General features: G+C 37.7%; 1 protein-coding gene across 1 annotated transcript in view; it reads left to right on the top strand.

The window, feature by feature from the left end:
- Positions 1-13,973, top strand: part of LOC135079447 (acetylcholine receptor subunit alpha-like 1) — an 83,889-nt gene extending 69,916 nt beyond the window's left edge. Inside the window, exons 4-7 of the mRNA XM_063974111.1 lie at positions 7,716-7,896; positions 9,299-9,889; positions 10,916-11,191; positions 11,756-13,973. Of these exons, the coding sequence (XP_063830181.1) occupies positions 7,716-7,896; positions 9,299-9,889; positions 10,916-11,191; positions 11,756-11,968 (1,261 nt within the window). The 3' untranslated portion in view covers positions 11,969-13,973. The remainder of the gene's footprint in view (positions 1-7,715; positions 7,897-9,298; positions 9,890-10,915; positions 11,192-11,755) is intronic.
- The last annotated feature ends 507 nt before the right edge of the window (positions 13,974-14,480 follow it).

Here is a 14,480-nt window from a genome sequence, read left to right as displayed (position 1 = left end):
CCCCGTATAAATCTCACTCCAACACTGTTTACCGCGGAATCAATTTAAGTCTGCCCGTCACAACTTGCGCCGTTCCTTTCAATGAATTTGACCTCTCTTTGCACATATACAGGGTGAAATTTTGTAATGCCTCCTGGAGGGAAAGTACTCTTAATATTGTAGATAGAAAAAAATTCTCAAACAAAACATTCCTTTATTTTTGAAAAGAAATAGAACTGCATTCAAAGAATTCCTAAAATTTTCTTGCCACACCCGGGAATCGAACTGTATTAAAATACATCGATCGTTAGGGTTAAGCATAAGGATGAAATCTCTTTAACAAACTTGATAAATCAAATGAAAGGAAAAGCATGAAATCTTAAATTATTTTAATAATGTGACAGAAAATTGTATGGTACTCGTATGGTAGTGAATTTTCGAAAAAAAAATCGAAATTCTTTGAATGCAGTTCTCTTTCTTTTCAAAAATACAGGAATGTTTTCTTTCAGTAAAATTTTCTATCTACAGTAATAAGAGTACTTTCCCTCCAGGTGGCATTACAAAATTCCACCCTGTATAAAGGTCCTTCTATTAGGATATATAAAGTCCTTCTTCGAGGCCATCCTCATTCTGGGGAGGCTATTATTCTGCATTATCGCGACAAGCAGACGAGTTTAGTAGGAAGTTAACCGCGACTGATACAAGAATGAGATCGCAGAGTTAAGATGGGGAGGGTTACGTCACTTTGTTTTGAATCAAGGTTTATTTTGTGGGGTTTATGCATTCGTTTGGATACAATGGGAAGAGTTACGGCGTTTTTATATGGCGGGCTGATTTGTGGGAGTGCTTGGTTGCGTTTTGTTACAATTTTAGGCATTGATGTTTTTGCAGTAGGCTTGACAGTATGTAATAACAGATTACGAGTTTTTTTTTACAATTTTATTAATGTCGTAGCCGCAGGTATATTTTTCCACTATTCTTCTATTTGTTCTGTTTAACTGTAATAATATTTCTGACATTAATTATATTCAGTATACGTATATGCAAGCAATGAATTTTAGGCAATGAGGTAGGTACTTGCCAGCTTGGTAAACAGACAGTATGGAACAGTATTTGAAACAAACTTCCTACCTTGAAATGAAACTATCCCTGCCAATGTATAATAATTCAAGTGTCAAAGATAATCAGAAGTTTTAAGCATTATATTACCAGCACAGATTTAATCATCTACAATACTTACAAAGCTAGCCAGATCTCATTCCACCCCATTCTACGAAACAATACATCAGCCCAAAGAATCTACAAAGAACACTGTAAATGAAAGCAATTTTAATTTCTCTCATTTTTTGTTCGTAACGACTTAAAATCCCCATTTTCGCTTAGAGCATTCAACTGTTAAGAAGTTCTTAGTTGGGTTAAAACTTGGGAATTCTAGCCGTACGTCTTAAGGACTTGCCACACTGGTTGCGATCTGCGGTCAGGTCAAAGTGAACGCAAGCCCGCATAATCTATGAACGAAATTCTCGGTCTCTATACATTTTGTATTGATGCGATCTGACCGTACATCATCGTTATCATTTCAGCCATAGGACGTCCAATGCTGAATATAGGCCTCCCCCAATGATTTCCACAAAGGCCGGCCGGTAGCGGCCTGCATCCAGCGCCTTCCTGCTACCTTTATGAGGTCGTCGGTCCCCTTTGTGGCCATCTGACCGTACGGGCATGAACAAAGAACGCAAAGCACGACCGCTGACAGATTGTCTTGCCCGGACCGTTGCCTGACCGACAATGTTGTTCAAACACAATGCGGTCTGCGTTCATTTTGAGATCGCAGACCGCATCTTGTGTGGCTTATCCTTTATGGAAACACCAGATTCAATCTAAGGAAGCCTATATTACGTTCGGTCATTACACTTTTGGCTCCAAGTCAAAAGATAAATCAATAGGACTGCTTCGGAAAGGCCACTGAATTTCGTCGACACATTTGTTTTTTATTGCATCTGACAGTCGGGTTTTGTGGGAATGTCGAGGTGAATTAGTTGATATTGAGGTTGATGTTGTAAGAAAAGATATGCAGAAGCATTTATTAGGTGAACCAAGGAATAGTGTTTACATACGGGGTGTCTTTTTAAGTATGGATCACACAAAAAATATTGATTCTACTGCTCAAATGCAAAAACTTTCATACAGAAAAAATACCGAAATTCTTAAAAAAATATTACTATAATTAGCTGATAATAATTATAGATGATGATAATTTGTATGGATTTTTTTAAGATACGAACTTCTAGCTTTCTCTTGAGGAAAATTGTTGCATTTGAGCTGTAGAATCATTTTTTTTTGTTTTATCCATACTTAAAAGATAACCCATATAGTGTCATAGTTTTTAACATAATCACAACCTTATTATTCCAAATCCAATTATGTTAACAGCTGGTTATGTCTGTTGGTTTGGTATAATTACATGCTAGGTGTCTGATGATCGCTCAATAACAAATTAATTGTCTCACACAAGATTTAATGATCGGATCCGCTCTCATAATAGACCAATTTGGTAAATTTGATCCTGCTCTCTCTCTCAGCCAATTTATCAATGAAAGGGATCACTAAAACGCTAATATTTACGTTCACGTATTTTCACATGGTAAAACTGGATTGATTTTATATGAAAAATGATGATGAGTATACTATTATCTTGAAAATCATAGAGAAGAACTGTTCTTAATCATCATCATTAATTTCAGACATAGGACGTCCACTGCTGAAGATAGGCCCCCAAAAATTATTTCCACATCACCCGGTTGATAGCGGTTTTCATCCAGCGCCTTTATGAGGTCGTCGGTCCACCTTCTGGGTGGTGTAAAATGCTATTAGTGTTATCAAATCAGGTTTTAATGTAGATGATAGTGTTTATAGAAGCAGAATCCAATGACATGCAAAACCCAGCTGTTTCTGCAACCTAAGCTGTGTTATTTAGAATCCTTTTTGACTGCTCTAATATTCATTTTGTTCAAAACTGCTTTACTATTCGAGCCATAACCGTAGCGTGGAGCTTTCTAATTACAATCCCACCGGTTCAGTTGTTGAGACCAGTTCTGCAGTTGTTATACCTGCTCGCTGTATACAGGGTGTGTGGGAATTTGTTTGAACCTCAAAGTTAGGTTTAGTTATGATGAGTTTTAACTTAATAGAGTTTGTTTACTATATTCGAAAGGAGAAAATAATAAAATAATTAAACAGGATCTGTATCCTCAAATCCTCTGATAAAGTAGAGAGGTATATGCTCCTGCAATAGAGCTGTAATGATCAGACAATTTGATGATTTTTATTTAATCTTTGTCAAATTCAACAAAACAGATTTCTATCAAACTTGATTTTAACCCATATCCCTTAAAAATCAGACTGTCTGATTAGGACTTGAAATGACATGTACAAAAACAAGATTTTAAACGTAAACACCTCCTTATTACAAACAAATACTGTACTTCATTACAAAAATTCTAAAGGATCAGCCTGTATACCGCCTGCCATCTGCTGACAGTACACTGTAAAACAATTGTGTAATCTTAATTTTTTTGCAGTCATCTGAAGCATTTTTGCTTTAGTTTTTATTCTCTAAATTGCGCTCAGAATTAGACGCGAATATTCCAACTTAAGTAACATAATTGCTATTAAGTTTGAAAGTTCTATACATAGCTTTTCTTGAGTAGGTAATTTCCAGCAATCGTTTGACTTGACATTTTAAAACGAATAAAAACAGTAGTGTAGTGTGGAGAAAAAAAAATTAAATGGTTCCTTTGCGAGAATCCAGTGACTTTTTTAAGATTATTTGAAAATCTTGTAGTCGGAGACTTATTCAGGTTATGTTTTCAAATACGCTTTTCACCTGAAAATAATACTACTTATTTCATTTTTCGAAATAATAAAGTTACCGACGATCTCATGAAGGTAGCAGAAAAGCACTGGATGTAAACCGCTACCAATTGGACAATAAGAAAATCATTGGGAGAGACCCATGTTCAGCAGTGGATGTCCTGCGGCTGAAATCATGATAATGATGTTGAACCGCTAAAGTGCAATACATGCAAGCATGTTTTAGCTAGTATATTTAAAATAAAACACCTACTTAAAAAACCAACATACAGAATAGTTGCCAAGAAGTCCACCATTCACTTAACTGCACAGCATTAACCTGCAAATTTTAATGTCATCCACCTTCATGAGTCACGTTCATTTTTAACCAACACCAGCAGCGTCAGTGTTATCAGTAGTTCACCACATTTATATGCATTAGCGTGGTGGTTTGTTGATGGAAAGTGTGGCTTATCCGGTGGTGTTTAGGTGGATGTTTGAGTGGGGTTAGGGGAGTGGAATGTGCGCTTAGGGGTGGCCAAGCGGAAGACACGATAAGTGTTGCGTTTAATCTAAATAGCATCAAGGTGTGCGGAGGCTAAGGGAGCTCGCAGACGAGCGACATTATTGCTGCGACTGCTTGCAACTTAAGTCGTTGACAGTCGTCGATAATCGCAGGCAACATAAATATTGAAATTAGACGACCGTTGTCGACGCATCGCGAATACTGCTGATGGTCGCTGACAGTCACCGATGACTCTCAGAGACGGGCCAGTAGCTACGCCCTCTCAGTCACGTATAGTCAGAGTGTCAACATGACGTCAAGACAGAGAAAGGCGCGATTCAGAGACTCTCGCCGACAGTCGCCTAAGTCGCTAACAGTCGCCATAATAATTTCGCTCGTCTGTGAGGTCTCTAGCGTCAAAGGGGTCTATGTCTGCCCTGTTTCATTGGGTCAGCAAACAATTTTCTAATGGAAATTCTGTTAGGAATAAGTGGGATGTAATTTCCTGTAGGTTTTCTTCAGAATAAAATTTTCAGTCAATAATTTTCAACTGTGTAAAAACAACGAACGTGGTATGAAAGGGTTAAAAAAGTTTAAATTTAATTTACAATAAAATTGACGTCACTTACGAGGTTTTTAAATGTAGAGTCCAAAGGTACGAGAACATTGAAAAATTAATGACTGAAACGAGTTTCATGTATAAGACAGTTAAACTGAAATGAATCTCAATTATCCTTTTCATATGGGCAATTTAAACGAATATTCCCAAATAAACTCTTACCTACATTTTAACCCTTTCACCTCTTTAACTAAAGTTGTAAATGTAATGCGCAACACCAACATATTATTAAGATTAGCCTTTAGTCCATGGCTTGCTGTAATATTTTCAAATTTAAGCAGACGCGGTTTTATGCACCTGTGACCCTTAAAAGCTCTCGGAAATTCGCTGCCAACTTTATTTTTAATGTTACGGCGTTACGTTAATGGAAGGTGACCTATTTTATGGCGCCATTTTCAGGAATGCTCCAAAGTTGCTTGTGACAGTCTTAAGTTGTTCCAATGTCAATGTGAGACTTGTCGCTGTATTGTCTTTCTTTTGATAAGACTTTTAGGTTTATTGTTTCTTTTAAAAAGACTGCGGAAACATTAATTAATTTTCTCTTTGTTTTAATTAAGGCCCTGTACTGATGTGTCATCACGTCATTAAATAGGTATAGTTGTTGCAATTCACAAAGGCGTGAGAGCTTTATATAAGTGGTGGCTCGTTACTGTTCGTTTTCAAAAGTTTTGATAGACATTACACTATCGTTTAGCATGTACACGTACACACACAAGTAAAGCTCACTCGCCTTCGTGAGTTGAACTATAATCAACCTATTATAAGTAGCTACAGTTTTCTCAGCACTGGCTCACATTATTGTCCTAAAGCAGTGGTAGGGTTGAAATGGGGCGTGTAAAAGCGCTTTTTAAAAGCCTCATTACAATAATGACTTTTATGACTCTACTCGTAAACAGCATCTAGTCACAATGGTTTTGTTACATATATTTGTACAAATCAAGGAAACGTTATTATTACATCTGATTGATGATTATGACTTGTAATTAGTGAAACATTTCGTCGAATGGTTCGTTATTGGCCAAGGGATAACACATTAATCAATAACTGAATACATACTTGCATTTTTGTGGGTATTACGGACGTCAGGACATCAAGGTAATCTGTGGCATTCTATTTATTTGTAATTTTATGTGATATTTTGCAACCAGAAATGTTTAGTCTGATAATAATAATGCTGGCGTGTGTCCTACTTGTCTATCAAATTTAAATCGCGACTATTCTCACCTCTCCTTCTCATTGCTGCATAAAAAACTCATAAAAACTCATAAAACTCATTTATTTATGCAAGTAGGCTTTTAAAAAGCACTTTTACACGTCCCAGTATTAACCCTACCACTGCTTCGGGACAATAAATGGGCCAGTGCTGAGAAGAAGCTGCGCAAGGAACTCAGTCAACTCAGTCACTAAATATTGTCAACATCTGTTTATCCAGGACTACAGCGTACACCATAAGCTACTCTGATGACTTTAACAATGTACGAACATAATAATTGTATTTTGTGAAGGAATAGAAAACATCTTGCCATTCTCATTTTGTGTCTTTAATATTACTCGTATGTAGTATTAGCGCTTATGTGTATATCAATTACCTAATTCGAACCCTTTATTTCGGCTAAGCCTAGTACATTGTCTTAACTTTATTTATGTCCACGGTTGGGCTTAACTGCGGCATCCTAATACCGGTTTATCACGATAATCCTCTGTATGTCAAACCTGTGGCTGGGACGATAGTTTGGCACGGGAAAGTGCCCTTTGTTTTATAGAAAATAATGTACAAATTACAACAACATTTGAAGAGTAACATGGGCTTACAGACGTCTATTGTGTAGTCGTTACAGCTCGGTCTATGTTAAACCTACCTATTACAGATAATAACATATTTTGTTTATATGAATCATACCTTATACCATACCTTTTAATATACCTGTTGAAGTCACATAATATGTGTATAAAGTAACTCTAGTATCAAAATATAGTACTGTTGTATATGTTGGGTTTTAGTTGTTACAAAGTGATACTAGATGGCACTGAGGGTCGATTAACACGCGGTTCAATTTGATTTTTTCCATTTCCTTGGGTTTATGTGTCTATCAAAGTCTGTAAAAAGGTAGAACATTGTAGTAGAACAGAGATAGAACTAGTTTGAAAGCCAAATAGAAGGATATAGTACATACAGTCCACGGTTTTATTGTAGCTACCTAGTACAGACCTGTTCATGATCCTTCGAGCCGGATGTATAATATAAGTATATCATGAACATTATACGGGTGTGTTTGAGTAAGACGGTGTAACACCATCGTAAAAAGATGTAACTAATTTTATTACAGTATTGATTCCCCATAACTATTTGTCTCACAAAAGTTACCTCCTACTTACTTGACTGATTTGTTGAACTATGTTTTATTTCCCCTTGCTGGCTGAACTTCTATAGGCAATAGTAGTTTGATACGTAAAAACTTTGAGTTTTCGAAAGCCTAACTTTCCAAAAACTCAACTGTAGCGAAATTCAAACTGCAAATTCCGTTGAAATTGATTTAAGCCACTGGGTCTCGAACTCTTGACACACAAAATCTGCTGCAAGTCATAGAGCCGAAAAAAACTTACTTCAGTAAGTGCTCGTCATAAACTCATAATTAATAACTATAGGTAAGTGCATAGAGTCTTACGTCGACGGGGCCCATTTTTACTGGGCCCACGGGGGACCGTGACGGGAAAATTGCGAAGTCTTGTGTCAAATTCTAACTCCATTTTTCTTTCCAGCGCGGATGGTAACTACGAAGTGACAATAATGACGAAGGCCATCCTCCACCACGACGGCAAAGTGGTGTGGAAGCCGCCGGCCATCTACAAGTCTTTCTGCGAGATCGACGTCGAGTACTTCCCTTTTGATGAGCAGACCTGCTTCATGAAGTTCGGGTCCTGGAGCTATGATGGTTACACGGTAAGATTTTAAAATTTTAATGTGCTTGTGAAGTATAATCTTAATGCACGAGCTTAAGGTTCATGGTGAATTTCATTAGAATCAAAATGCGTTTCAAAAATTGCAAAGTTCCATGTCTTAAAACATATGAGTAACTTAATCCTTTTGGATTACCTGAGTGATTGTGAAATGAAATGTGATGGATCTGACTCACATTAATGTAACTACTATTTCATAATTTTGTTTATCAATGAATATCTTCAAGGAAGACTTATTAAATACATCTTAATGAAGTAGGTAGTCGATAACTTACTGACTTATTCATCCTACTAAAATTATCTAAGTAATAAGTAAACAAGTAACCACTCTAAACACTATACCTTTTTTAGGATTCTAACAAATAAATAAAACGAAAAAGAAATTCCACAATCAACAATCACAGCTATAATACAAATAATTTGAGACAGGCAATAAAAAGTCTTTCCGCCAATTGAATGATAGTTGATTTCACAGAACCAGCGACCGTAATAGCGCCTACATTTCTTTTACAAAAACACACGAATTACAAAGAATGTTGTACCGAGCCTAAAAAAGGAATGTAATCGAAATTCCGCAAAAGGGTTCCAATTTCTGCTGCCAAGAAATAAATATGGGGTAGCAATAAATAATGCAGGAAATGAGATATATGCGATGAAAGGAAGTGATAATAAGTTTCAACCTGAGTTTACAATGATAGCTCTGAAAGAGACACCACCATTCATCGGTGTAAGGGAGCCAATAAATCTGAGGCTACCAACTCAACATAAATAAGCCAGGACTTATTCTGTGCTTTATATCGCGGTGTTAAAGTTCACAAGGGATTCCAAACTTCTGCTCACACCTCAGATCGTAGCTCGAGATAGCAACCGGCATTTATAACCGACTGGATGGTTTGATTCCCTAATAACAGATAGCTCGGTATTTTCGTAGTTCCCAAGTAATCGCATAAATCGAGAGTCGTAAGTCGTAACCACATGGCTATCGCAGTTTTGTATTTAAATGTTTCTCGTCTACTAAATATTTCCGAAAAGTAAATACTTACCGTATTGTCAAAGTTTTCTCAAAGATAAGAAATAGAGTGATTAAAATGAAGAACGCAATGTCAAGCAATTTTTACATGAAAGTATTTATTTACAAATTCAAGTAAATTATATTACTTGACGACGCATGAGTAAAAATACTGAATTGACGAATTTCGCCAAAACCCTTTTGATCAGAATTATCCGCGTACTCCGAGGGCACTTTATGACGTCGCCGCGTCGGTTGAATTGAGCCACGTCAGAAGCATATGGCGGTTCATTACGTTTGACATTAGGGTTGTAACCTCAGTTATTACAACCCGAGCGATAATGGAATTCGTTTTGACGTTGTATTTCTGTTGCAGGTGGACTTGAGGCATCTGAAACAAACGCCAGACTCGGATCACATTGGCATGGGCATCGATCTCTCTGAGTACTACATCTCCGTCGAATGGGACATCATGCGAGTACCCGCCACGCGAAACGAGAAATTCTACTCGTGCTGCGAAGAACCATACCCCGATATCATTTTCAACCTAACCCTTAGGAGAAAGACCCTCTTCTACACGGTCAACCTCATCATCCCCTGCGTCGGAATTTCGTTCCTTTCGGTTCTCGTCTTCTACCTACCCTCGGACTCGGGTGAAAAGATCTCACTCTGCATTTCAATCCTGCTCTCTCTTACCGTGTTCTTCTTGCTATTAGCAGAAATTATCCCACCGACGTCCTTAACAGTCCCACTGCTGGGAAAGTATTTGTTGTTCACTATGATGCTAGTCACATTATCAGTAGTTGTCACTATCGTGGTGCTAAACGTAAATTTTAGGTCGCCAGTCACCCACCACATGGCTCCGTGGGTGCGGAAGGTCTTTATAGATTTTTTACCCAGAATATTGTGTATACAAAGGCCAGAGAAGCCGCCGGATGATGATGACGATAACGATAAGCCGACCGAGGTAAGAAATATTGAATTAATAAATCACATTAACGAAAAATCCGAACAGCACCCACACTTCCCTGAACTCATTAATCATTTACCTGAGCACTCAATAGAGTAGCGTTTTAATTAAACTTGAGAAGTGAATGCCTTTACAAATGAAGTACTTCTGTTGAAATCCCTTTTGAGCGAAAAAAACAAGCTGCTCCTTTTCTCCGCGAATTCGTTCAAAACATTTTCCGCCAGAACCAATTCGGCGTTACAGTCGAGCCAACAGTAACGATTTTAATTGTCGTCAGCCGCGACACTCTTGGGGAAGGTTTCTTCGGCGATATTCTAAATCCATTGTGTTCTGTGTGTATCGTGGAAATATCGTTTCCAACCCAATTTCATTCCATTTCGATTTTCCTTTATTACTCAACGCCAGAGGCTTAACGAGCGCGAGCCCGCGTTATTTATGTTCCCCTGGTGGCTGCGAACGGATCGCGCGATATACGGCCAGCAGACCCGAGCTGAGGCTCTACTCCGGCCTAATTGTGTGCCGGCTTAGGCCACGTCGATACACTATCCCGCGAAACACCAACTGACGTTTTAATCTCACGGTATTTCACGTACAGACATTAGCACTCCGGAATAGGACGGCTGGCCTTTTAACTCGGGCTCGTGAATCTATTTAGTCAAGAGCACATTCTAAAGCTAAATTGGAACGCGGAGTTTCCTGCTGAAGCTATTAACATAATTAAGTAGAGCTGGCAGTATTTTTAAATACAATGAATGGTAGGTGTACTAAAGTGTACTCGTATGTCTAAAAGGCGATCTTAAACATCGATGCAAGTAGTAAACAATGCCTTTAAATATTTTTGATACAACTTGCATAAAAAAATTTTTTGCGTAAATAAACAACACAGTACCTACAACAAATTATACTTACTACTTTTACTCGTAGATATACAATTCAAACATCATGACTAAAGTGTGTTCATTGTACAATTTCAATTTCAACATAATCTAATTTTGACTATGACTAATCCAACTTTATTTTTAGGTGATCACCGATGTCTTTGGAGGTGACGACATGGATGGAAAATTCAAAGAGTGGGGGTGCGAGGAGTACGAATTACCAGGGATGCCCCCATCGCCCCCTCCGCCCCCGGGGGGTGACGATGAGCTCTTCTCGCCACCCCCCGGATCCCCCTGCCGTCTGGACCTGGATGATGGCAGCCCATCTCTAGAGAAACCCTACGTGAGAGAGATGGAGAAAACTATAGAAGGGTCGAGGTTCATTGCGCAGCACGTTAAGAATAAGGATAAGTTTGAGAGCGTAAGTTCTTTTCTGTATTTTATGAGGGTATCTACAATCCCAACTATAATATTATAAATGCGAAAGTAACTCTGTCTGTCTGTCTGTCTGTTACGCTTTCCCGCTTAAACCTCGCAACCGATTTTGATGAAATTTGGCATAGAGATAGTTTGAGTCCCGGGAAAGAACATAGGATAGTTTTTATCCCGGTTTTTGAAACAGGGACGCGCGCGATAAAGTTTTTCTGTGACAGACAAAATTCCACGCGGGCGAAGCCGCGGGCGGAAAGCTAGTATCATGATAAGTTTTTCTTCACCTTTTTTGTAGTTTCCTTCAAATTATGGTATTACAGGTTCTATTTATTATTTATTTCTTAGCCGACATAACTGATGGTAATCGAACATATTAAATTGACCAAAGATTACTTAAAATACAAAGTCCAGTATATGTCACAGTACTTGAACTTTAAAGTTCTGCTATTTGCTTTTAAATCTTGTAACATTAAGACTATGATAAATAGTTATGTATTACCTACATCCTTCTCCATATCAACTTCTGCAAAAATAACTGATCCCTTTGTTGAAGGTGGAGGACGACTGGAAGTACGTGGCCATGGTTCTGGACAGAATCTTCCTGTTCGCGTTCACGATAGCCTGCGTGTTGGGGACGGCCCTGATCATATTCAGGGCGCCGACCTTCTACGACAACACCAAGCCCATTGACATCCTCTACTCGAAGATCGCCAAGAAGAAGCTCGAGCTGCTAAAAATGGGCTCAGAAGGCGACCCGGGTCTCTGAAATTCGTCTTACGTCTTCGGCCACTCGCCGCCGAAGACGTTCTGGGAGCTCATCGTCATGTGGTGGCATGGATGATCCATGTAAGGCCCCAGAGAGGAACTGACAGGCGAGGACTTTAGTGCTTACGTGGTGCAATGCACGGTGCGCCGGACGATACCGCGAACGCGCATCATAAGCCGTCTTTTGTAACTGAAACTTTAGTATGTGTCCGTCGATAGTGAACCGCCGGTTACAACCGAGACCGCCGCAACTATTTTTTATAATTAGAACGCTGTATTGAACGTTTATACTTTAAGCGAACGCATCTTTTGTATGTTCCCATCGGACTTTACTTTCCCATAACTTATTTGATACGAGCGCACAAACATTGTACAGATTATCTTTAGGAGGTTTATTGTTTTTTGCGATAGGAAGATTAAGTTTCGAGTAACATGCGTATGATACCGTTAATACTACTCTAAGGTTTACTTCAAATAAAATCGAGCTCAATTTCGTAATGTTTAAGTATTGTAAAGTGGTACTATTCAATCAAACGTCGATTAGCATCAACATTATTATGATAGTTTTTTGCAAACGTCCTCTATGAGAGCCGGACATTCTAGATGATTAAAGATGGTGATGTAAAAATTTGAATTATAATTTAGTATTTGATAACTACGTACTCGCGTAAAAATCATAAGGACAATATCGATATTTGACGAATGGTAATAATTTCCCAGTAGTAATAGTTATGTAAGGGATTGTAGATATATTAGGATAAAGTCTAGTCATCAAGGTGGAGTGAACACTTATCATATGCCAAATAGATATATAGTCACGTCGCGATGGTGATATTATTTGACTAGAATATATTTGTGACACACAATTGACTGCCAATTGTAAAATTAAAAACATTTTTATAAAAGTCGATATTCTTAGATAGTTCGATAACTTGTTTTATTAGATTTTTTAAACGGTGTGCCAAATCTGCCAGCAAAGTTTATAGTTCCGGACAATGCCAATGAAACTCGTAACTGTCATTTAATACTATTTATGTATGTACTGTACGATGTCTTGTTTCGGGTTTTGCTTGACCTTCATCAAGATTCAGTGATAATTATAAGAAATAAAACGAATGCTTGCCCAAAAAATAATGACTGAATGATCTGATTCAATTTATGCTTAAGTTGAGGCGCCTGCAGACGTCACCTCTGTAATTTAATGTTAACAGTAATTTCACTAATAAATCCTAGAGTACAGGGTAATCTAGTACACAAGTTTCTTCTATTGATTTGTATTCTCACAAATTTTCACAGATTGTAATGTCTTTTACTCACTTATCGGCACTTTACCACTTTTAGATAAGACACTATTGTTGACGTTAGTCTTAAAAATTTAGGTAACCTATTAATTTGTACCTAGATTAGATTCAAAATTAGGTGTTTCATTTCTACCACACTTAAGTATTCCTTCTTCATCCTTACTAATTAATTTGTAGTTAGTGTGTTCGAAGGTTTTTCAAACCTCGCTCATAGAGGGTTTTCCTCACTTCGACCCATTTTGTAGGGTATTGTAGCAGTCTAAAGTAATTTAAAAAAAAATTTCGAGCCGCGTATTCGATATGTCAACGTAACTCATAATAATATTTAGATTACTTAGATAATTCTGAATTATTGATAATGAATCCACAGCGAGCAGTTTAGGGAAACAGGGATGGTTAAATAATATATTTTCAGTTGTTTTGTTCGTCTTCATAATGTAAGTGTTACTGGATGTGTAGAGCTGTTCGTGTGAGGCTACACTGGGCTAGTTTAGAATAGTTGAACGTAGTAGTAATTTACGTGGAACGGTCTAAGGGGTGTGCTTTATTTGTTGGTATATTTCGTAATTTCTATAGAACAAAACTCTACCTTTCAATGGTCTATTTAGATGATCGGGGTTGAAGTATCTGCATTTTCATTCCTATTTTGGTCTCACTTTGAAGGTTGTCTGTTAGTTACCTACTGATGGAAAGACGGATTACGGTTTTTCAAAAGTGCACAAAAAGGTGGATCTTATGACCCTAGTGAAAATCTGCTCATGTCTTAGCTTGTCTATTATAAAATAACTTAACGCCGATTAAATAAAAAAACATGAAATCATTTCTGTAAAATGATGCATGATATGCAAACGACTACACCACCTCCCTCATTATTGTTCTAGCTATGAAATTTATAATTTAAAGTGTTTTCCTAGTAAAACTTGATTGATATTTAACTAGTAACTTTGACATGTCATTGTATGTTATTTTAAAGTTACTAACCTGTAGTTTCCCGGTGAAGACCTACCCAAAACCCATCAGTAAACAGTAGCTAAAGCCCAATCTTAGTACTCTTGTCTGAAGCAACAAGACATTATTTTTGGAACCAATGGACATTTATCGGCTCCTTCAGGCCATTTTCCTGATTAACACCAACAAATACAGCACATCCCCAATATAGACGAAGCCATGAAGCTCGCTAAAGGTTGAATGTTCTTAGTCTATCGTCGATGA

The sequence above is a fragment of the Ostrinia nubilalis genome, chromosome 16 (assembly GCF_963855985.1).
Source record: "Ostrinia nubilalis chromosome 16, ilOstNubi1.1, whole genome shotgun sequence".
Taxonomy (NCBI): Eukaryota; Metazoa; Arthropoda; class Insecta; order Lepidoptera; family Crambidae; genus Ostrinia; species Ostrinia nubilalis.
This window is presented reverse-complemented; position numbering and strand designations above follow the sequence as displayed.